Raw genomic sequence first — 24,886 nt, 5'->3', positions numbered from 1 at the left:
GTGAGCTACTGTTGAGGTGTCGCACCCTGCATCAGGGTGCGACACCTCAACAGTAGCTCACAGGGGATGGGGGTGAGGAGGGATTAAACAGACAGCTACGGGGCTCACTTTTCTCTTCTTTTCCCTCTTATAGCCCCATCTCAGCGTCGATGGACGTCGTGAGAACCTAGAGCTTCGCTCCAAAAATGTCAGTTATCCAATGCTAACGAAATCCTGACATTGTAAAAGTCGAAGCTCTCACTTTGACCGTTGACGCCGTCGTCGTTGTCCGAAGCATAGACTCTTGGTCCGAAGTATACGGTTATGTCGACTAAGGCAACGAAGTGTAGCGAACGCATCGATGCAGCCATTGTTTTCAGAACCTCCTCACTATATAGCCCTGGGTGCACAAAGAAATACGACTTAATATTAGCATTACTTTCATAATTGGATTACCTGTAATCACAGATTTGCGAGAAATATGCTCTTGCTCACCTATCGATCGTGGCGCATATGCTAGCAACAAATTCCTTTCTTTTTCACATCTCAGTAGCTGTCGGTTGGCGTTTGAAGACAATGCAACTTTATTGCAAAAATAAATTAAAAAAAAAAAACATGTGGTTCCGCCCGGGATCGAACCGGGGACCTTTCGCGTGTAAAGCGAACGTGATAACCACTACACTACGGAACCTGGTGCTTGTAAGTGAGTTTTACAAACTACATAAACCTACTTTCATACGACTAAATTATTACATCAAATGTTACGTTTAGTACACTATAATTAGGTTATATGGTTGCACACAAAGCAAGCTCCGCGCAGAACAAAACAACGTCGCGTGAATTCTTACCTATATTCAATGCTGAGTTTTTCATTTGAAGGAGTGTTGTAGCGTTGCTTAACGCAGCAGACAACTGACAGCATGCGCGGCTCGTTGTACGCTCATCTCGCAACTCGGCTTACAGGTTCATCTCAGAAAACTAGAATTTCAGTGATAACGCTACTGAGCTTCGTTTTTTTATGCGTTACACAAAATTCTCACTCCCTCGTAAGTCACGATGAGCGCTGCGCTGTGAGCGTTTGGCCCGGTTGGATTCTCTGGTTGGAGCTTTCATTTGCTGAACGATTTTGAGCCACCTCTGTGGCAACGTTCTTACACTCGCTGCATTTTTTCTGATTAATTAACGCGTCAATTTACGAACAAAACTTGCACATTGGCACTCGCAGCCTTCAAATACCTGTGACGTCATCAATGAAGTGCAGACCGGCATTTTGAAAGACGTGTTTGGTTCTGGAAGCCTCCGTTTTTCATAAACTGTCGCGGCGAAATCAAGGAAGCCAGCATGGCTACAGATGGCCTACAGAAATCTAGGTTGCAGCACTTTAAAAACAAGGGCAAGGATCAAGATGTAAGTCTTTACCGTCGTTTGCAAGCAACATTTGTACGCTGACAACCCTAGGCCTAACTGCTTTACCGTGTTCGTGAAGAGCTTGCTCGCGTTGACGGAGTGAACGACCTGACGAGCGCCTTAACTGACGATAGCGTGAATCAGTGCGGTGTTGTCTTCGAAAACGAGGTTCTTACTAGCTGACTTCAAGCGGCACGACCGCGGTGTTTCGTGAAGCCCGGGCCACTTGTCTCTATTAGGCCTATTTGATGGTTTAATGCAAAACTTGAGTCGTGCGAGTTGCGGGCAATTTCCTAGATTGAAATCGTAATAAGGCATACGATTCCTGTGTTCATTCGGCATATCGAAATCTGGTTACTTCGTTTTACGAGTTGTCGCGTTCTAGTAGCATTTCTGCGCGGTACATGTGTGCCGAAACGGATCATATGAAAGGCTCGGGGCGGTCGCGGGATCGACTGCGTAATTTTAAAATCTTTTTTGTGCACGTTGGTCCTTGGGCGATCCGACTTAGCAGACAGCTGTTTTTGACGTATATGACTGAATGACACTACTCGGCGGCTCGTTTACGTGGCGTGCGCGTAGTTCGTTTCCAGACGATGCTGCCTTTTAATGCGCTGCGACTGCTTATTATTAACCATTCCCACCAAGCCGCGTCCGCCTTCGTTGTGTGCACTGTTCGAAAAGTAATGTTGATGAGCCGTTCGCCAAAAAAAAAAGTTCAATTTAATCTAGAGCTTGTATACAGTGAAAGCAACACCGTCTCGGCACCACGTGCTTTTGCAAATGCGCAGCATTGACGTTCGCGCCGCTGTCCATTGTCGGAGGTGGTGTGCATCGTGATCCGGTGACAGCGCTCCATGGCGCGGCGACTCGCGTACGCACGTGAAGTTTGTCGTGGCAGTTGCAACAGCTTTTTGCTAGGCAACGCGGTGTTGCGAAAAATACTGCGTCAGAGGGTTTTGTAAAGGGGCTATGCTTAACACGAAACCACTGGCAATGGGTCTTTGACGTACATTAAACGTTATTCGTTCCTATTTTGGTATTTTTCTGCCCAGTGATAGATAAAGCATACTTGATCTTCTAGCTTGTGCTTCCTAGATTTTGCAGTTGAATGGAAAATGGGTATTGAGGCATTGTCCCCCCTCCCCCCCCCCCCTTTGTACACACAAAATTGAAGGGAATATCTAACTATTAAGCTTCTAAACTGCGAAAGTAAACGTCCAGCTACACAAATGTTTCGTTTCAGTAAGCGGATGAGTGGAAACTTGCATTTCAGCTAACTAGACAGCTACGGATGCTTGATGCGCTATACATTTATTATGCACAGATTAAAGTATCGAGCTTACGACCTCTTGCTTAACAGTGAAATACTGCAGCCGCTCGCGTCACCCCAGTGTGTCTTGAGAAGGGTCTTTGACCCATCACTGTGCACATAATTTGTTGGATATGATCAGTGGGCTTTGCTATGAGCACGGGGAGTTGAGTGTGCTATTAAAGTAGTGTTGATACTGGGAGGATGTTGGGGGGACCACTGGAATTCCCCAGACTGGCCTAGTGGCATATTTTCAATGTTCATAGACTGTCGCGTTTTCTCGAGGATGATCAGTAGTAGTCAGGCGCCCCTAACGCTCCCTTGTTCGGCGATGATAGCCTCAGTGTTTAATGGGTTAGCAAGAAACAAACACAAACCACTTTGTATGTTGCATGCATCAGTCAATATACCGGACCGTCCATGACACGCTAAATCAGATTCGTTCTTGCGAGAGGCGAAGCTTTCATGAAAATACGTGGCAAATCGCGCTTTTGATTATAGCCCGCTGAGTACACATATCAGCTTTGCGAGATTTTCTGCAGCCATGTTGGATAGTAAATGTTATTGTCTAATCTTTGCAGTTGAAACTCGCCTTGTTTTACGTGTTTATAGCTTTCGTCAGTGCTTTTGTAGAGAATGAATTCCATAACATTCATTGCTAGCGGAAAGTAGCGCAGGCTCACGATTCGCGCTTCCAAACTGTGGCCTATGCTGCGCCATTTGTTTTTCATGTTCATTGATGGATGGCAGCACACTGCAAGCGATTCCTTTTTTGCCTGGTATCGGAGCAGAATGTTGTCCGCACTCCCAGGTAGACGTGGTGAGTGACGCCGTGTTGGGGTTGTGCAATCACGCATTGTTGGTGCTATCTAAGTCGTTTGGCGAAGAGAATTTCTCAGATTACTTTCATCAGTGATGTTCAAAAATTTGTTTTGACGTCGGGGATTTTTCACTGTACGTAGATGGTTGTCAGTGTGCTGGGAGTGACAGTGACAGTCAGCGATCAGCTGCTAGCTCACGAGCAGAGAGTTGCACTTCCGTCCCATTGTGCATTAACATATTTTTTTTTCACGTTCGTAAGTCACTTTGATTTTATTTATTGTGTCATATTTTTCAGCGAGTTCAAAATAAAAAAAAGTTTTTTTTGTGCATTGCATGTAGCCCAATTACAGTGAATATTACAAAATGCCGCATGCCGCCAATACACTCAAGCTCGACCAGCGAAGAGAAGTGATTAGCGCAATGAAATATGCAGTTACCACTACAGTCCACGAGGCCTCATTCGAGCATCCAGTGCAAACGAATGTGTTTTTCTGAGCTCTTGCGTCGGCGATAGACGCTGCGGCATCTCTGTCGTCTTCAAATGATTGCTGTCAGAGTATTGCTTCAATCCTCCGGAATTCAACACCCATCGACAGATGTCATCGAGAGGATTCTCCTGAGCCAATTTTTGACCTGGTATGCCCATTTTTCGCCCTTTTTATAGACTTTTCTTCGGCTGGGCATCCGCCCGTGCTGACGGAACGGCATCATGCTGGTGGTGATGGTGGTGGACGGGGAAGTTATTTCCCAAGAAGACACTAACGTGCCTGGGTGGCAGACTGTTTTAGGCTAGAATAAGCGTTCTCCCCGACAACAAGCGTCTGCTTCTTCTCAAAGTGGAGGAACGACTGGCCATTGCACGGCCACCGCGCATGGCGTCGATCGGCGTTTTGCAGCCACATCAAGGCTTCCCCGATTGCCGAGGAGCCATATTCAAGTCATAGTGCAACCGAAAGGAGGCCTAAATCACAAGAAGGTGAGCCTGATTCGTCAAGCCGAAGCCCTGGAGACAGCTGCAAAACTGCCCTCCCCGGAAGAAACGCCGGAGGATATCGTCTGCCCGAACATAACTCAGAATATCGTTGTGGTCTCTACGCCAGTGTCCCGCAACGCCGGTGCCTATGCGGCGCTGCAACTTATCCGCCTTGGCTCGACTGAGTATCACGTTTCAGCCTACACGGCCACTTCTGACGATACCTGCAAAGGTGTCATGCGAGGCGTCGACGCGGACGTTGATGAGCGACAGTTGGCGGCGATGATTGTGGACCAGCGCAACCCTAAAGCCATGGAGGTGCATCGCATCAAGAAAACGACTACTGTCGTCGTTCTCTTCAGTGGTCGTAAGGTACCCAACTATGTTATGTGTGGTACGAGCATGCTATGGTGTACTTTGAACAGGAGACAGACTGACGTTTGTTATGGATGTGGAGCCTCTCGGCCATCGTGCCGATGTCTGCCCGACACTGACGAAGAAAGTGTGCTGTGGGTGTGCTGTCAACGATCCCGCAAACGATCACCAATGCCAGCCGTCATGTGCCTTGTGCGGGGGGGGCACATCTAACGGCCGACAAGCCCTGCCAGCATCGATTCCAAGTCCCCTACTTGGTAAGGCGATGAAGATGGCGTAGAAAGGCTGCCAAGAAACGCCGGCAGCACCAAGAGGGTCTGACGTCACTGGATTCGAGCGTGGCACCAACCTCGAGGATGCGCTCACCCTCGCCAGCTGTTGAGAAGAGTCGCAGCCGCTCAAGAGGACGCTCTCGCTCCAAGAGGCGCGCCCACTCTAAGGGGCGCTCCTACTCCAAGGGACACTCCCACTCTAGGCTACGCTTCCAAGAAGCTCCCAAGACCTGGGTGGATCGTGCCAAGCCAAGCACGGCACAGCAGCCAGCACAGGTAATGCACGCGGCACTGCCAGAGCAAAAAGAAGACCCTAGGATTGCATTGTTATCTTCAAGAGAATGCTAGCTTAAAAGCGCAGCTTCAGCAGATGAGGGTTGAGTTTGAAGCTCTCAAAAATACAGCAAATGTCCTGGTGCGGTCTTCATCAGTAGAGTTGCGGCCGGCTCGAAGAAAGATAGGTACGAAAGGAGAGGTAGCGGCGGCTTCCGACTTGGGGCGTCTTGGGAGCAATCAAAGAATTCCAAAAGGTGGTAGCACGGCAGGCGGAATGCTTTGACCTCGTAGCATGTAAAGTTGCCATGATCGAAAGCAGACTCGCTCCAGGCGGGAACTCTTTTGTCCTGGTGTCGCCTGTTTCACTTGTTCCCTCTGCACACCCCGGTACGCCAATGGATCAGGCTCCCCTCGATATGGGCGTGCCATTAAGTCTGCAAACCAGTAGCAGCAGCCATGGCTTCCAATGCAACTTAGTTTGTCATTTTGCAGTGGAACTGCGCGGGATTCAGGAAGCGTAAGGCCTCCCTCCAGCAGTTTATTGCTTCATTGACGGTTCAGCCGCATGTGATTGCTTTACAAGAAACTACTGACGCGGCGGTTGCCTTGCCCGGCTATTGATCTATATCGTTTAGTGGGGGAGGGTCAACGGGGTCTGGCTGTCTTGGTTTTGAACAAACGCGCATTTTTAGAGCACACACTTGCACTGGGGCAACTCTACTTTGGAGGCTCAACTGGTTGAAATTACTCTGAATAATTGGCTTAAGTGGAGCATATTCGTACTGAATGTTTATAGCAGCCCTCAAAATCACAAGTAGGCGTTCTCCTCGGCGGTCGCAAAGGCAGCTACCCTTGCAGGCAAGTCGCCGCTCGTAGCTATCGGTGACTTTAACGCACCTCACCCAGCCTGGGCCTATCCAAAGGCCACTGTTCAAGGGAAAAACTTTGTTAAACTATGACTGACTGTTCCTTGGAGCTGGTCACGGACCCTCAGTTCCCAACCCGGTTGGGCAATTCCGTTTCAGGAGACACCACTCCGGATCTGGCATTCATCAGAAATGTGGGGAAAGTTCAGTGGGTTAATTTGCAGGAAAGCCTGGGAAGTGATCACTTCATTCTTGCAGTCACGCAGGAAACCCGGGCGGCTCCACCTAAAGAGTACAGGGTGGCGGACTAGGACGAGTTTAACAAGTGCTGGAAAGCTGATGAGACCGAATATGCTACGTTAGAGGAACTCTTTTCTCGGCTCGCGGAGGATGAGCTCCCTGCCACCAAGATTGTCCAAACTGACTTGCAGGTGGATCAATAGACTCTTGTCTTGCACATTTATTGGAGGCTAAAATATCGCTGGTTGAGAGATGGCGCACACAAAAGCTAAATAAGACTCTGCAAACGCATAGCTCTCCTCAATAAAGATATTGAAGAACATTGTCAGGAGCTTTCTGGGCAGCAGTGGAACGAGGTTTGCTCAAAAGTATATGGGCGGATGCTCAACGGAGGTAAATGGAACCTGTTGAAGGTACTACTCGATCAGACAAACTCCAAAAGTAATCAGAGCTTGGCAATCAATCGCTTAGTTCAAGCACAGCGGAGCAGTGGAGTCACTGACACCACTTTACTTAAGGAATTGGTAGAGTGATAGCTTCTGCTTGGCCCCTCCGGAGACTGGAATTACCCGGTCTATCAGGGAAGGCCGCTCGAGGAAATCGACTCGCCCTTTACAAACCTTGAGATCGAAGAGGTGCTTCGTGCACTTAATAGCCGCTCAGCCCCTGGTCGAGACAGCGTTACAAACAGGTTGCTGCGCAATCTAGACGGAAAGTCAATAGCCAAGTTAACCGAGGAGGTCAATATTCTCTGGGCAAAAGGTCGCGTGTCTGAGGCCTGGCGTACCGCCTCAATAATACTCATTCCCAAGCCGGGCAAGGTACTCGCCATGGAGAACCTCCGTCCCATTTCCCTCACATCTTGTGGGGGGAAGGTGATGGAGCATGCGGTACACAATAGAGTATTTCGGTATATTGAGGATAAAAAGCTCTTTCAGCACAACATGGTAGGTTTCCGGCCGGGTCTTTCTACCCAGGATGTGATGCTGCTGATTAAGAGGCAAAGTATTGACAGACACACTCGAGATGTTCGAGGAATATTGGCCCTTGATCTCGCTAAGGCCTTCGATACGATTTCACTGGAGAAGGTAGAGCACACGGGGTCAGATCCCAAGTTCCACGCTTATGTTTGCGCCTTCCTCAGGGATCGCAAAGCCACCATAAAAATCGGAGGCCTTCACCCTGGGTAGGGTGGCTAGAATATGAGGTGTGAAAAGCGGCCGCAGAAACCGGTCCCCAAGGCGCGCCGATGCCGCTTGGGGCGCTGCACGCACCGGCGCGGGTAGCCTTTCGCAGGCGATGTACGAATGAGCGCGCGCTGCTCGCCGCAGCGCGCTGCTCGCCGCAGAAAAACGAAGCAGTTTTAGCTGCCTATAGGCAGCTAAAACTCATCTGAGTTAATGTATACATTAACTCAGATGAGTCACGCATTAAGAGCGCCAAAATTTACCTATACCGCTAAGCGTGTGACTTGAGAATTGTTCCCAGCAGCATAAATTTAGCAGACACTTTTTCACAAAAACACAACTTTATTTCCACGCATGCCATTCATGCACTGCCACTAGAGTACGCATGGCTTTACTCTCCGCCCTTTCTTTTCGTCTTCCTTTTGGTTCATCCCTTTCAAAAAAAAGTGGACACGAGTGAGGCAATAAAATCGCACCACACTTTTCGTCAAAAAAGCAGCATGCTTTGCGCAACCAATTTGTTGCGTCTCGCCTATCCCCTTCATCATCTCAACGGCCGATTTGGCATGAAGACGTGATGTGCTCAAGAAGCGAGTGATTTTGTTCTCAAGGGATAATATCAGGTTATAGAAGGAATTCGACGGATACAAAAGTCCTCCGAGATCCCACAGCTTGCTTGCCTGGGCTGGGAGATTTCCTGGCACATTTTCTTTAGAAGCAAGGCAGGCGTTCTTGCAATCATCACAATTACTACGAAGTACACGCTTTCTTGCGACATAACCTGCGACATAATACACAAGGCGGGCGTCACTTCGCTCAACAGTGTATGACGCATGATCTACAGACACTTCTAGCACGTCAGATGAAAGTCTTTCGTTGTCTTCGTTGTGATCTTCCACCTCGTGCAGCATTTCTTCCAGAGAGAGAAGAGATTCCACCACTCCGTCAGCTACATTGCCACCCTTCGGACTCTTTGCCAGGCTATAGAAGCTGAGGCATCTATAAATAAACAATGCATATTTTACTCACAACAGCAGTCAAACATAATCAGATGCGTAACAAGTTTATACGACATGCAACATAAGGCGTAAAATTTGATAATAAAATACCTCGTGATAACAACAAACTGTGCAGGGGTTGGGTGATCATTGCCACCACCTGCCTGCCGCACGATTCCGAAACAGCGCTCAAGGCAGTCTTGGCTTAGGCGAGCCGTCATGAGATACTTGAAATGTACTTCCTCACACAGGTACTCCAGGAGGTGCTTCGTACTTTTCAACGTCACACGCAAACCCACTGCGGTACTTTTGCTTAGAAAGCCAAGTCCTCTTGCGTGAGCTTCCCACAAATCGAGGAACTTTAGTGCCTGGTCAAGCACAGCTTCCTTTCGGCTGTGAAGCCTGAAATAATGTTTATGTATGAAGCGTAGAAACTTTGTCTGGACTAATTATCGACAGGGTAAATATTTCACTCTTACCGTAAAGCTTCTGCTGGAAACCTGGATGTCATCACCTCGATTAGTTCCGCCATGAGACCAATAACGAGTCTTGTTGGCTCAACATTTGTGTATTGCTCCTCGATCTGATCTTTGTAAAAATCTAAGCACCGAGTCACTTGGGCACTGAAAACATGAAATGTTAAGTCCACACGCATTTTCTCGAATCCATTTGGAAAGATATGTGATCGAGTCAGCTTTGGTGCCACTTTCAAGGTGATGGCACTGCTGTCAAGTTTCCACATGGTTGACACATGATCCCAGTGGGCCTGTAAAATTTCCACATTGCATCAGGAACTGTTAAGGATTCAAATTAGCATTGAGAAGTACGCATTATGCATAAAAATTCCACAGAAATATTAGAGCCAACTTGCCCTTCCGTTGTGGGTGTTGAAGCCCTGCTTCATCATTGTGTTTCTCACGCACTTCATGAGGTGAGGGAAGTCCGATATAAAGTACAAAAATCGGTGTTTGTTGCACGGATGAACAACTCTGCACTGAATGTCATTGAGGGTGGCGCGTATCCCCAGGATGTTCCACATAGATCTGTTCCAGGGCGCACCATCACAGCAAATGTAATCCACGTAGAGGCCGGCTTGCTCACACAAAATTGTAGCTTCTACCAAAAGTTTTGTCAACAGCCTGGCTTTTACGTTCCCGCTGGATGAAAACACACCTGAAGAGAAATAGAGCATTACAAAACGCTTCGGCATATGTGCCTTAACAGTGCAAAAAATATATTACCAATGATTTGTGTCCATTTCCCCACAAATGGTTGGAACATTATGACAAGCCCATGGTCAGCTTTGCGGTGTCTTTCATTGGCATCGGTAAACTTGCCGAGGTCGACAAAGCCTTCAATATTGCTGGACGACTGCAAGTCCAGATGAGCAGAGAGTTTCATTTCATCCACTACTATGCCCCCATGCCTCTCCATTTCATCCATGTCTTTAACTTTTTTCTTCAGACAGCTCAGGAGTTTGGTATTAAACCCATAAGCAGCAGCGAATCCCTGTAGATAAAAACATTAGGAACCATCTCTATACTGCACACCATATGCAATCACATACCTTGATGTATTTTTGAAGGCAAGCACGGCTTGGCAGGACAAGAATTCTGTGTGCTCTAAGATGCTCATACAGTCGTGCACTTTTCATTCTGAGGATGATGCACTCAAGGAGCCATTCTTTATTGTAGTTATATCCGCGCAAGGACCTTCGTTTGGCAGCGTCAAAACAAGCCTGCACCGCAGCCCGTTGCTTTTTTGGAAGAAGTTTCAGCTGAAATAATTAAGAAGCTATTAGTAATGAATCTATAACAACTTAATGGGACAGTGTACCTTTTCCTCTAACACAGATGCAATGATTTGTGAAGTCTTTTCTCGCATCTTCTTCAGGGCATCCTGCAAGGTAAGCAGCTTCATTTTCTTTTTCTTCAACGTACGAACAGCCCATTTCAGTCGTTGTGCAGCTGTTCTTGCAAGTGGCCGCTTAGTCTTTTTTTTTTTTAGACGGAGCAGACGAGCCTTCAGAAGGTTTCTGCATTTTCTGCAGGCAGTACAACGTCCAGATGAGCCATCTGTAAAGTGTACCATAATCGGTGGATAAGTCTAACCAAAGCAGGGACAGGTATCTACAGGCTCAAATAAAATATTTTAGGCAGGGTTTGCGCAACTGCGATATCTCATAATACCTTGTAGCGAAATCGATGAGGAACCATCGCAAGAAAGGGAGAAGACACGATTTTGAGATAGCTTCGCCTTGCTTTCCAAATTCAGTGGTTGGAACTCTTCCATTGTCCCAATTCCTACGCAGGGTGTCAATGTGTCTGCATACTTGAGAAGATCCTGTGCTTGGCTCACTGTCTGACAGCCACTTTTTTTGAATAGGAACCCGTTCAGAAAGATGCTGCACTGAGCAGCTGCTCCTTCCTCAGCTTCAAACAACACTATCTTGTTGTGAATAACAGGAGGTGTTAAATCTCTGTCCAATTTAGCGGTCTGGTAGCATAATGCATTCGTTTGCTCGAACTTCTGCATCGACCACAACTCGCTAGGACGGTGAAGCATAGCACTTAAGGAATGCAGCTGTTCGGTCAACATGACGTTCTGTTCTGAAACGATCACGTCATGGTCAATCGCTGAGCCTTCTTCGACATTGTCGTGGTTCACACTAATTCTTTTACTCGAAACAGCACTTTCAGCCACGCTTTTCCGTCTCTTTCTCTCCTTGGGCAGAGCTTTCGTCAAGTATTTAGGCAAATTAGGAAAAATCGTCGGCACGGCGTCATTTGTTAAGGTCGGCACAGCGCGCGGCATGTATACATCTTCACCATTAATCCTATGTTTGAACGTACGCACGACAAATCTGTGAAAAAGAAAAGAGAAAAGGACAGCCAATTGGTTATGTTGCAATGCAGCATGTGACACGTGGAACGCAAGTAAGCAAAATTGGTCTCTTGCTCGGGTGTGCGAACACCGTGCCTTCTATTTTTTGTACATACCTTGGGTCGAAGTGCTTCTCGCACACTGCGGAGTTCTCGTCAAGCTGTTTGTCCGCTCTTGGAATAGCACGAATCCATTTGTCGAACAGCACACTACACGTGGGAGCTCGGAAAAGGGAAACTTTCTCTCCTGAAGAATTATAATATCCAGTGTTGCAGCCAGGCACAAAGCACCAACGTTGCGTCTTCTTTTTTGTCGTTGACATCTTCGGACATTTCAGAGAGACTCAACGCAATCACCGATCGACGACATACTTGTAAGACAGTGCGACTGCTAACGAAAAAAATTATGGCGCGACTGAAGCAAACCCAGCGAAGTGCGCCGCTCACTACCCGCGCCGCTGCCATCAGCGCCCCTAGCGGCATCGGCGCGCCGAAGGACCCTCTCCGCCAAGCGAAAGGCGCCCCGCTCATCACACCTCCCCATTCTAGCCACCCTACCCTGGGTGCAAGGGGCAAGCAGCAGGGAGCGGTAATTTCACCCCTTTTGTTCAACATAGCCATGAAAGGCCTCTCGGAGTGCCTCTCCACTGTAGCCAATACCAACCATGCCTTATATGCTGACGACATTACAGTCTGGTGCTTAGGCGGTTCGAATGCTGAAGTGGAGGAGGCGCTCCAATATACTTTGTCAATCACAGAACGTTTTCTGCAGGGTACAGGGCTTCAGCTGTCCGCCTCTAAATCGGAGTTGCTTCTATACAGACCAGTTCGACCCGGCAGAAAGAACGAGTCACCGCTTGATCAGGTGCAGATTACTATAACCACACGGCATGGGCAGACGATTCCAAGAGTCAATTGTGTTCGCGTGCTAGGCTTTCTTCTTGAATCCGACGGCAGAAATTCGCAGGTTTCGGCTCGCATCACCTCAAAAACGGAGAACATGCTCAGACTAATATTGAGGGTTTCAAGCCGCAGGGGAGGGCTGAGGGAGAGCAATCTCCTTCGGCTCTTCCATGCATTCCTCATGAGCCAAATTAATTATGTGGCATGCTCGCTAAATTGGGCTAGACACGAGGAGGATAAACTCTGCCTTTAATGCGTATAAGCATCAAAAGGGTACTAGGCCTACCTATGAGCACCAGCACGGACAGGCTCATGAGTATGGGCATGGACAACACCCTCACGGAAGTGACTGAGGCACTAACACTAGCTCAGGTCGCGCGACTCTCATCCACGAAAGCAGGGCGGGATCTCCTACAGTAGCTGGAATATCATCATACGGCAGGGGAGGAACAGATGTTCTTATCGCAGACAATGAAGGGCACGTTCGAGCTGGCACCCTTCCCGCGTAACGTTCATCCACAGTACAATGCTGGCCAGCGAAAGGCACAGGCCACGTCTCGCCTTGATTTCGTGGCTAGGTCCACGGGCAGTGTAGCTTTTGTCTATGCGGCGCAGTATGGCCGCTTCGATCGTTTTGCAGCTGTGGTCGTTGATCATCGTGGTCACGTACCCAACTCGGCTTCCGTGAGGATAGCGTCTGCCTCCGTAGCAGAGCAGGTAGCGATAGCCTTGGCGATGACGGACCCTGCGCGTCCAGAGATATTTACTGACTCCAGGGCTGTCGCCCGGGCCTTTGCCTCGGGGGTTAATCTCTAGGAAGACTGCCGCTGTTTTAAAATCCAGGGGTGTAGTAGGCCACCACACATCACCTGGTTTCTGGCCCACATGGGCTCAGAGGTGCATTCGACTCTTCCCAATGCCAACGAACTTGCCCATAACCGTGCGCGGGAAATCACGTGCAGCAACGGTCTGGGCGGGTATGGAGGTGGGTTCGCAAATAAATTTTAAGATACACTTGGCACCTTTAACAAAATGACGTCCCATTATCAATTGTCTAGGCAGAGGTACCCGCTTCTGCATTTTAAGCTCACTCGGCCGCAGTCGTCGGTACTTCGGATGCTACAGGCAGGTTCATTCCCATCTCGTAGCACATTCAGCCATTTCCCTGATGGTATAACTCCAGGATGCCCTAGTTGTGAGGCATATAACTGCACACTCGCTCACATGCTCTGACAGTGCCCGGCGTTACATGGCGCCAAGTTCAGCACAGAAGAAGACTGGGAGAGAGCTCTTAAAAGCCCCGAACTCTCAGTCCGATACTCGGCAGTACAGGAGGCCTGCGAACGGGCGGAAAGCCACGGTCTTCCAGTCCCGGCATGGACGCGGCCAACAACTGCTGTGGACCCCTCTTAGGAGGGTGTCTGACCAGTTCTCCAGGATCAAATAAAGTTAATTTCTCTTCACTACAGTCCACGCTAACTTCTCTTGCACTTCACTGTCCGAACGATGTTGCTCAACAAATTTGCACAATTTTGACGTTGCAAAAAGCGTACATGTGTATTAGTTTCGATATCCTTGTTTAGATCGCGCTGATGGAACTTGCAACACCCGTGCAGTGAATTGCGCACTGTTGGAATCCGATCATGGCTGTGACACAAATGCTACTTAATGGGAAGTTGAATGCTTGTGTTCCGTTGAAGAAGCAGCTACATGATGCTTACAGCGCAAGTAATTATGATGGCGTAATCTGTTTGCAAACCATCGCTATGGTAAACATTCGGTCTTGTGCAGCCGCGATGGCATGCTACTTGCTAGTGGCCTACTACTGCTGCAAATTCGCCAGGCAGGCTCGGCACAATTTATCTCTGAGTGCCGTTCAGTTCATATGTGAATTCTAGTTCGTGCAGTTTTCTATAGCACAAACAGGATTACGCAAAGCACCGTTGATACACGGACTATCAGCTGACACCACCACCCTTCGCACTGCGACAAGAAATGAGGTAGTAAACATTCAGCAGTTTTTATAGTTTGGAAAAGTACTTTGGTCCGATGTACATTCATTTGACGATTAAGAGTTTGTGAAAGTGGCACAAGGAGTACGTCAGTGCGTCCTATCTTTTCCTATTTGAGTTCACGGGTTGATCATCCCTCCGCAGCGATCTTGGATTGCACAGCGCGCCACCTATAGGCCGTGGGCATTGTGAATACTAATATTAGCGATGTTTCCCATGTCCCTACTGAATGGCATTTTGTTTCAAAAGGACACTAAGGGGAAATCATAAGTTGACATTGGTTGTTGAAATAGCGTTATAGAAATCTAAGACTGCTTCTTTTGTGCCAAGGAAAGGTTTAGTGTAAAAGAAAGTCATGTTACCATGGTCCATTCACCCTTAGGACGCTTCATACCGTCCACCTATGAAAGCCATTATGATGTGGCATCTGCCTTGCCCAACACTTTTTATTGCATGACAGTTGACACGGCGGTTTCTCGCGCGACAACAAAACGTCGCTGAGATATGACTGGGCCAGCGGAGCACAGCCGCAGTAAAACGAAACTTTTTTTCCTCCGTCCACATCATCCAGCTTAGCAATACCAAGAAGCTGTTTTTTCCAATAATCAAACAAAAATTCACAGGTGGAATTTAATTTGCTCTTGTTATATACTGCAGTTTTCTTTATCATAGGTAGTGTGAGTACTAGCAGTGTTGGAAGCGCTGCTCTAAACTGCTACAAAATAGAAATGCTGCTCCATGCTGCTCCAAGCAGTTATTTTTGTTAGTAGCTGCTTCAAACCTCCTTCAACATGGTGTTGGGAAAACAAAAAGAATAAAGCGAAACCATGTGACCATCCAGCAAGCCTAAATGAAAACGAAAACAAGCTGTATACTGTTATCTAGTGATAAAGCTTGTATAATAGCTGTATACTAGAATATTGACAGCACTACACATACTAGCATTTTCTATGTAGATCTGATATAGTTGTATATTTGTACCTTACAAGCAGACTATTTTGGTGAAATGCGTGCCAGACTCGTCAGTCATGCTAGCCACTGCTGTGACGAGTTTGATATGCGACTGATTACATTTAGCCCTTTCATTTGCTTTGACCTCGTGTGTGGCAAGAACAAGCATATTAAATGTTAGTTAATTTACCTTATTCAAATTTTTGGAAATTTCAATGTTGGCTACCTTCACGAAATATGGGGAGAACTTACTTGACCGTCCGTTTGCCTAATTATGTTTCTTGCTATTTGTAGTGATTATTGTGTGTGAAATTAGGGTGTCTTCCAACCTGGAAAACCTGGAAAAGTCAGGGAATTTGGACCCTTCTGGAAAAGTCTGGGAATTTTGAAAATCTGGTCTAGTCATGGAAACTGACTGTAGCCTGTGCAGCCATCACAAAAATAATAAGCATTACCATTGATCAAAGATTAAAAAGCCACTCTTTCGTATGCAACTACAGTGACTAGCTGAAAGTCGTGTGAAAAAAAAAGCAGTGCGCAACTGTTCCTTCTTAGTGAAGACGCAAAAGGATACGCCTACCTAAAGAATACAAAGTTTACCGATATTATGGCACCTGCTACGGGAGCCTTGTTCACAATGATAGCCATAAGAAATGATTGCTATGTGGGGTTTAACGTACCAAAACCACCGTATGATTACGAGAGGTGCCATAGTGGAGGGCTCCAGAAATATCGAGTTCTTTTATTTTGGGACCCTCACCTGTATATTTGTTGAACTTGTAACTTTTTTTTTTTTTTGAAAACAATAAACTGAAAATGAAAAATGAAACGAGGTGTGCCTAAGTACGTGACGTAAGCACTGGAAGTACATTGTTGGAGCGTACCGTCACTCCTGTTGAGCGTCCCGTCACTCCTGTTCAGCATAAGTGCAGTTGTCTGCATGTGCTGGTATTTCAGGTGCAGGCATGAAGCAAGCTTTTCTTTGGCCAGAACATGCACACTTGACCAGTCAGTTTTGTGGCCTGTAGAATCCACATGTTTAGCGAGGGCATATGAGGTCACGTAGTTTCCTGACGTCATGTTCATGTTTTGTTTAACAGGGAAGAACAAAAACTTTTTGTAGATGGTCGATTTTGGGTGATAATGAATGAGGGGGTTTGGGGTTTAACTCTTTTCTTGAAATCGGTGGTCTCATGGGTGTACTGGTTGTCACAATTGTGGCAGCCTAAAGTAAAAAAAGACAGTGGAAATTTTCGCTTGGCAACTTGTCTTTCACGTTGTCTGAAGAGTTCTCATGTCCGTTGCTTCTACATATCATGCAGCATATCTAACTTTCCAATCACAGCATAATTCCTGTCGTTAAATTTGTGCATGTATGTCTTGACCATGATTTGGCTGGGCGTGAAGTCCTGGTTCGGCTAGGACTGCAATTAGCAAAAGCTTGCCAGGCTATGTCATGCCTTTTATTATTACTATTACTATCATCATTATTATTGGCAATGCAATGGCAAACGTCCTCAGCTACACACTTATTACTTGTAGCTCGCATTTTAAGAGTAGAGTTTGAAAACTTCATCTAAATTTCTCATTGCAGTTTCTTGAGATAGTATTATTAAATCTGTGATTACTTTTTAGCCTTATATTCATAGAAGAGCGCACAAATAAAGGTTACCCGCTGGCATCTGTGATGAATCTATGGAATCAAGGGTGCTGTTGCGCCCTGACAGATTCCTTCTTTCCCGCACATGTTCAAATGTCGTAGCTTTGAACCCTACCACTAGCTTTAATTGCAGGCATCTTTAACTTTGTCGAGCTCCAAGCGTCACAGACCAGAGAAATAAAACATCAACATGCATGTGCTCGTCATGGAAAAGAAAAGAATGAAAGAGAGAGAATTCCACAGTAAGGCCCTGTTCATGCGACGTTGTTAGTCATTGTTCAATGCAAGTTGCAAAGAATATGCGTGTAGTAGTGTTTTTTTTTTTTTTCTTGAGAAGTATATACTAAAGGTGTGCAATTTAGGTGGGGATGCAAATCAGTAGTAAATACGGCAATCCAGGTTGCATAAGATCCAATGCAATCCACATCCTAAATAGGCAAGTCAGTAAATACAGTTCAATCTAATCCAATCCACATCCTAAGTGGCCTGGACTGTAACCATTATAGTGAACTAGAATACATTCCAGTGGCGGAACAGGCCTGGCTCCAGCGTCCTCCTCATCAAAAATGCCACGAGATGGTGCCACTTCTACGTTTTCTAGCAGCTTTGGCTGCATTGGAGGACTGTCGTGGGTTTCTTCTAACTTTTAGCTGCAGTTAACTTAGTCGTGTATTTGCTTTCTGGTTCTTCCAAACATCACTTGGATGTTTCGTTTTGGCCAGATATACATATTTTTTCATATCTACTGTACATGCTCAGAACATTCTGAACACTTGTTAGTACATTTATTTACTTATTTTATAGGAGTGCTTGATTTTTTTCTATCACTCGAGGGTGTGTTTCCAGTGCACAGAGTTTTCCAAGCAGACGCAAGGGTCATGGAATTCGCTTCAAATCATCATGGAAAACTGGAAAGGTCAGGGAATTTCGAAAAAGCGAATTGGTAGACACCCTGTAAATTTGTTTATTAATGAATATTAATATTTATAAAAGGCTGAAGTGATGTTTCTATGAGTTCTTTGGAATATTTTGCAATCTGCTCCAAAAACACCAAAAACTGCTCCAGGCTAGCATTTCTCCTGCTCCAAAAAAAATCAAGGCTGCTCCCAAGCAGTATTTCTCCTGCTCCAGAATCATCTCTGTAACTAGTCACTAATTGTACATGGGATGTTCTACATCATTGGCCTCTTGTTCTATAATGTCCCACTGGTGTTGGAAATTGTATCCTACATTTACCTTCATCTATATTAGTAAAGTACTTCTTTGCATAATATTGATGTTTTAGACGTTTTCATGCATTGAAATTTCACTCTGGCATGAAATGTTATTTGCTTTTAGTGTCCCTCCAAACGTGTCAGTATAATAATAATAATATTTTTATTTTCACCATTACGTTATACGAATGGTTTCCTCAGTCACCACGGATGATACAAATAAGCGATTGACCGTTGCACGCCAGTGGCACAACGCAGCTCGTCTGTTAAAGAAAGGGCTGTTCACTCTTGGCCTCAGAGGGAATGAATGCGGCGAAACTCCCCGGGATTTTTCTTGCATTTGTGGCCGGAGAAACATGCCGCGAGTCTGATATGAAAAAAAAAAAAAAAAAAAACAAAAAAAAAACAGTCCGAGAACAATTTTTCGTCGTGGAATAGCCTTTTTGCTTTGTGGCTTTGGTTTCTCCGGCTGCTCTAGTTGTCAAACCACGTGATGTAAACAACTAGCCGCTAATTCAACATGGCGACGAAGGCTTGCGCAATGGATCGCATCGGCGCTATCGCGAACTACCCGTGCAGCTCACGTCCTTGACAAAGACATGTTCATCGTGAGCCTGGTTTGGCTTACGATTGCTGAGAATGAACGCAGAAAGTAGAAGGTGCAGCAGCAGCGAGTCGGTATGTCCTAACATGTTTCGCATTTGCACTGCCGGCCGAATCCGGCTGCTGCTGCGTCCGCTCGTGTTGTTTCTGCTGGCGTGTGTTCCGAAACAATGTTTGTAAAGGCGTAAAATGTTTCATTTCAGTGCTTTGCATGCATTACTAGAATTTGGTATCAACTTCAAAGCTCGGGAAATAGGAAAAATAGAATGAGTTCTCAAGTGGTGATGGCGGCGGTAGTGGCATGTACGAGGGGCAGAACGAATGTGAACGTTTTCGACGGGCACAGACGAGGTTTTCCAGCAGCCCTGGCATTTGCGCCCGAATTTTCCCGTGTGAAATCTCCAGAACTGATTGTTTCGTGTCGACTTGCGGCACAACTTTTCAACTGCCTAAGTGGTGAAGCGAGTGAATGTCTAACGAGTTTGGCTGCTCTCACTCCCTTTTGATTTGAAGTGGGAACGGACCCCACCTACAGCAGGAGGAAACTGTAGTACTTTTTTGAGAGACCGTGAAGGCAGGAAACTTCAAAAGAACATCATGGACTTTTTTTAGCAAAAAGTACTGGCCAATAAAGTTCTTCATCGTCAATATCAGCTTTAATTTGCTTTGGTTCATACGAATCCATGGTGATGGGAATACTTTGCATGCTCTTTTTGAATTCGTATCATCGAGATTCTACTGTATTGCATTGCAGAAAAGTAGAATCGCACAGAGTGTCACAACTTATTGAATTGTGCAACAAATAGCTTAAGCATCACCCATTACAAAATGCTCATGTGTAACTAATTATGAACAACAATAACATTAGCATAATGTGCAGAGTGGGACGCATTGCTGATTCGCAATGTAAGGAAATATGGCATAGTGGGCACTCCAAAAACACGTGCAGTAAATGCGCTTTATGAAAGTCTCAAACAGCCAATGTCGTGTGCACAGAGGTTCCTTTCCTTGCGGCACAGTTGAGGTGTCCACTTGGAAGTGAAGCTTGGCAAGCAAATGAGTAAGTATACTGCGGACGGGGCCCGATCACGCACTTGCCTGCTATTGTTGAAGGCGAAACGCGTGCATCCTCAATTTTTCTTTCTCAATATTCATTTATTCTTGCCTAATTCACCATGTGTTGCTACTGTCCTTTCTTTAAATTTCTGCTGTTCATATATCGTTGTTGCTGCTTGGTATTTACTATCCAACATTTGCGTTGCAGGAGATGCGAAGGCGGCGAAATGAGGTGACAGTTGAGTTGAGGAAGAACAAGAGGGACGAGTCGCTGCTCAAGAGACGCAATGTGCCCCAGGTCGACTCCACGGATGATGAAGAGATTGACAGGGGCCACCCAGATCTCCAGGCTATTGTGGCAAATGCAAGCAGTGGGGATCCTAATGTCCAGCTCAGTGCAGTCCAGTCAGCCAGGTGATCATCTGCAGCAGTGATTTCCTGATTTATATGCTGTTACTTCATGAAAAATTGGCTCTCTAGTCCTCTCCTGGTAGCTTACATAATTCCTTTGAGCCATCACATGTACACGGTTATCCAGTAAAACTTGTTAATAATGAAATGATCCAAAATAAATGATTTGCTAAATTTATGTGGGTCAAGTTAATGATTTGACTGTTCCCTGGCCCTGCCCAGCATATGCATTGTTGAACAGCATCGCTCATTAATTCAGTCAAATTTTATGCAATCCTTTTAGTTCAGACTATCCTTGAAGCGCCACAAATGTGCGACGTAAAAGAGTGAAAATACCATTGCAGACAGCCTAAACAAGGTTGTGCGGTCTGCATCACTATAGATAATTGTAGGTTCGTAACCATGTTTTTGTCCACATGCAGATCCGGTACTTAGCAGCTTTGGTTTAACTTGATGCAATGCGTGCACAGTGTCACAAAACTCTGACATGGTGGGAGTGGTTGAAGATAAAGCGCTTTCATCTGAGCGCTCCATTCGGTCATTTTTGTTGCCGGCCATTTTAGCTGTGAATGAACTATTGTCACATGCTCGCGGTGGTGGGGACGGTACATAATAAAGGAGTGGTGCTGAGCGCTTTCCAGGCTACTTAAACACAGGAGTTGGGTGCAGTGCTTGCATTGTATATGAATTTGCAGAATGGCCAAAATAGCAGTTTTTATATCGCTTTTATATAAAATAAGTACAGGATTTACGTATTTATCCAAAAATTGAGTGTGTTGATGCTAGCAGACATTTGTTTGTTTTTGGTAGGGAATACTTCTCATAATAAGCATTAGCATTTGGTTACTTTGGAAATTTTTTTGTCTCATGAAATATGAATTAACAAGCTTTGCTTTAGTATTTTCAGTGCACATAGTCTATTTTCAAGCACAACTTTCATTTTGGAACAATCAAGAGGATGATGCTGCTGGGAGTGAATTATACTGGATTAGTTTACTGGTGCTTGATGACATTTTAGTAGTGAATCGACAATCACGAAGGTCACCTGCTTGCATTGAATGCAATAAGCTGTCTTGGTGAAATAATCCGAGCTTTTTGCACAAAAATTTCAAGTGTGACGGCTGCTGTCCTCAGCATCTAAAGCTTAGTACTTACTTGTAATGGAAAGTTACTGAATAAGCGTACTCTTATCTTTTGACAGGAGGCTACTCTCGAGTGATCGTAATCCGCCTATCGACGATCTGATCAACTCTGGAATCCTTCCTATATTAGTTCAAGCTTTGCGAAGGCATGACAAGTAAGTGTCATCTTTTTCAGTTTCTAGTCATTGGGTACTTGAGGTGCTGCTATTCGGTTGTAATTGTTGTTGTCCAAAAGTATGCATGTGTTATGGTATGGGTGAGTGGTAATAATGTTGGGGCTTCTCATGATGACTGTCCTTCCCCCCCCCCCCCCCCCACACACACGCACACATAAACTGGCTTCTGTTGAACTATATTTTAAACAGTACAAAGACAAGGCAAGTATTCTAGCACGACACACACTTTAAGGTATGAATTTTCAGAAACTTGTAATGCATTTTTGCACTGTTAAAGGGCAGCAGTTTGGTTTTATCCAGATGGCATGATTGATCTGCACATTAACACTAGCGTTCTGGCTTTGTAGTTGGGTGCATACCAATCTTTTGTCACATTCATCTTCTGCAGGGTAGACACATATTGCCTGCAATGCTGTTGGTGGCAATAATTATGCCACTGCTGTATTCCTGAAGGCTGGCAGGGTGCTGTTACATAGTTGTAAACTTTAGTGCTGTGTTCAGCCATGAACTATCATTTTCTAAGGAGTAAGAACACTAGTGAGTTAGCTGTTAAACACAGCTTTTCCTGTCACTTCATCACTGTTTGGGCACAATGGTCATTTTTAAAATGTTTAATGTATTCAATTTGTAAGAAATGTTTAGCACCTAAATGCATATTTGAATATTTGGTTGTGTGCTGGAGCTATTCAGTTATGTATTTTAAGTATTTAGGTGGAAAATATTCGATATAACAGCTTAATATAATTAATCTTATAAATATTCTAGAAGAGTGCATGTTCAATTTTCAGCTTCATTGAAATGTGTCCCTTACTGTGCCGTTTTTCAGCCCTTCCTTACAATTCGAAGCAGCCTGGGCACTGACAAACATTGCATCAGGAAACTCACAACAAACGCAAGCAGTTGTCAATGCAGGTACATTTTCAGTCTTGAAAGTTTCAGCCTATAGTTGCCTCCTTCTCAGTGCCTTTGTGCTTTCATTAAAAAGAGTGTTTCCATACACCAATTTTTTAATGGCATTCCTTGCTTTGAATATCCAGATGCAGTACCACTTTTCTTGGACTTGTTGAGGTCACCACACCAAAATGTCTGTGAACAAGCTGTTTGGGCGTTGGGCAACATAATTGGTGAGTTCTTGTGTTAGCAGTTTTAGTAAACAGCACATGGGGATTGAAGGTGGACTACGAGTTGCATGTTCAGCCTGCCCCACTGGTGCCGCATTGGTGTGTTATTTTTTATTTTGAAGGCCAACAACCTTGATGAGGAACTTCGAAGTATAAGATAGATGAGCAGTGTCTTCACCTTTCGATTCTTTGCATTGCAACGCGCAAGCCAGTTATTCATCTACTACCTTGCCCTCCGTTTTTGTTTTTAATAAATGTGCAGTCAAACCTCAATATATCGAATTATTGCCTATATCGAACGGTTCCTATATCATACGGCAAATCGCATGCGTTATTGATTTTTTATTTCGAACAAAGTATAATGGATATATCGAACTCAGCCACCCCAAACCGCCCACGCTCCATTGACAGGCGGCGAGCTTTCCCGCAACTCTCGAAAGTAGCGGTAGAGCGGCGGATATTTACGAATGCTGCACACATCGATGGCGCTGAGAGCGCCACTTTTAAGGTAGCGGCATACGCGCGCCGCAGCCTTGCAGCTTGCAGTCGTTGCAGTCTCTATGGTGTCAACGGCACACTGCGCACTTGTTGGGAGGATTCGCTCGCAGGATTTCAAGCTGGACGGTTGTGCCCTCATGATCTCCGACGCCAGCGCAGCTCCCGCCGACTGGTTCGCCCTCCGCGGTCTCCTGACGCCGTGCAGCTCTAGCATTGTGGCGCCCCGCCCTTGGACTGCTTCGACCGGATCCCCACTATCCTATGCCCTTCTTTTTTCCGTGGCTTGCCTGTCTATTTCTTCATCTATTTCCTTCTATTCTCTTTATCCCTCCTTCCCCCCATCCCTATAAGGCACTGCACCGTGTCGCCTGAAGGCAGACAGAAATTAGGTGCCTTTTTCCTCTTCCTTACAACCACTACCACCACCACTTGTTGCAAGCTCCTCCCCCGTAGCATCTGCAGGCATCGGTCGTTGTGCTCGCAGTGTTCTTGCGTTCGGAGTTAGGCCTGTCGCGCGTTGTGGTGCGTGACAGGCCTAACTCCGAACGGCGGAGCTCACGAATGTGGAGATTGTCGCCGAAGCTACTGCTGAGCAGCCAAATGAAGACTGCAGAGGTGGATCCCGCAAGCGCTGGTGGTGCCCCGCTCCCGGCATTAGCTGAGGTCGTAGCTGCCTTGGCCCTTGTGCGCCGTTACTGCGGCGCGATTGAAGGCACTGGCCTATCACTTATGGATCGCCTGGACTATATTGAGGACACAGTCGTCAAACACGCCATGGCCAACAAAAAGCAGGCTGCTCTTTTTCAATATTTTAAACCAACACAATAAATACTATGTTTGAATCTTCAAGGGAGTATTTACTGCACCACACTTGAACGGTTCGTTGGTTGTTTTCAGCAAGCTGTTGACGCATTTTTTTCGTGATTTTTTTATATCGAATTCTGGATATATCGAACTATTTCGCGATCACCGCGCCGTTCGATATATCAAGGTTCGACTGTATACAAGGACGTTTCATAAATCAGGTGCGACGGTGTGGAAGAAGTTTTGAACCAATCGTGCCGTTTGCCATCATAACACCAAGCAGTTTTTTTTTCCCATGAATCAAACGTAAACGGACAAGCAGCATTTTATGAAGTGTTGTAATTCACGGAAGGTTCTTTTTATATTATGACTGGTTTGATTACTAATGATTAATTGTATTCGAAACTTTTGAAGTCATTGAGATCACTTCAAAATGTCTTCTCGTGGTACTTATGGTGCTGTACATTTGCCTTAAGGGCACTGTTGAGTAGAGCACTGCTGAGTAGAGCACTGCTGCTGATAATAGTGCCATTTTAGACGTTCTCAAACACTGATCTTTCACTGACATAAATTATTATTCGCCTTTAGTGTCCCTTGCTGCCGAAGGCACACATGCACGAAAAAACAAATAGTTTATTGGTGTTTTAATGATGATGATAACATTTTCTGAAAAAGCAAAGTTGTGCCCCCTGAACAGTTTTGCCAGCTGAAGGAGATCAGACACGGCCTTCGAAACTAGAATATAC

At 45.8% G+C, this 24,886-nt stretch overlaps 1 protein-coding gene and 1 non-coding gene across 2 annotated transcripts in view; one reads left to right on the top strand and one right to left on the bottom strand.

The window, feature by feature from the left end:
* Nucleotides 1-597: 597 nt before the first annotated feature.
* Nucleotides 598-670, bottom strand: TRNAV-UAC (transfer RNA valine (anticodon UAC)). The gene has a single exon. It is a non-coding gene; the product is annotated as a tRNA-Val (tRNA).
* Nucleotides 671-1,199: 529 nt separating this feature from the next.
* The window catches only part of Kap-alpha3 (karyopherin alpha3), a 51,094-nt gene continuing 27,407 nt past the window's right edge, over nt 1,200-24,886 (top strand). The window contains exons 1-5 of the mRNA XM_037436100.2: nt 1,200-1,386; nt 20,197-20,402; nt 21,601-21,696; nt 22,544-22,629; nt 22,755-22,841. Of these exons, the coding sequence (XP_037291997.2) occupies nt 1,321-1,386; nt 20,197-20,402; nt 21,601-21,696; nt 22,544-22,629; nt 22,755-22,841 (541 nt within the window). The 5' untranslated portion in view covers nt 1,200-1,320. The remainder of the gene's footprint in view (nt 1,387-20,196; nt 20,403-21,600; nt 21,697-22,543; nt 22,630-22,754; nt 22,842-24,886) is intronic.

The sequence above is a fragment of the Rhipicephalus microplus genome, chromosome 1, assembly GCF_043290135.1.
Source record: "Rhipicephalus microplus isolate Deutch F79 chromosome 1, USDA_Rmic, whole genome shotgun sequence".
In the NCBI taxonomy this organism is placed as follows: Eukaryota; Metazoa; Arthropoda; class Arachnida; order Ixodida; family Ixodidae; genus Rhipicephalus; species Rhipicephalus microplus.
The sequence above is the reverse complement of the archived record's forward strand: the minus strand, read 5'-3'. Positions and strand labels throughout refer to the sequence as shown.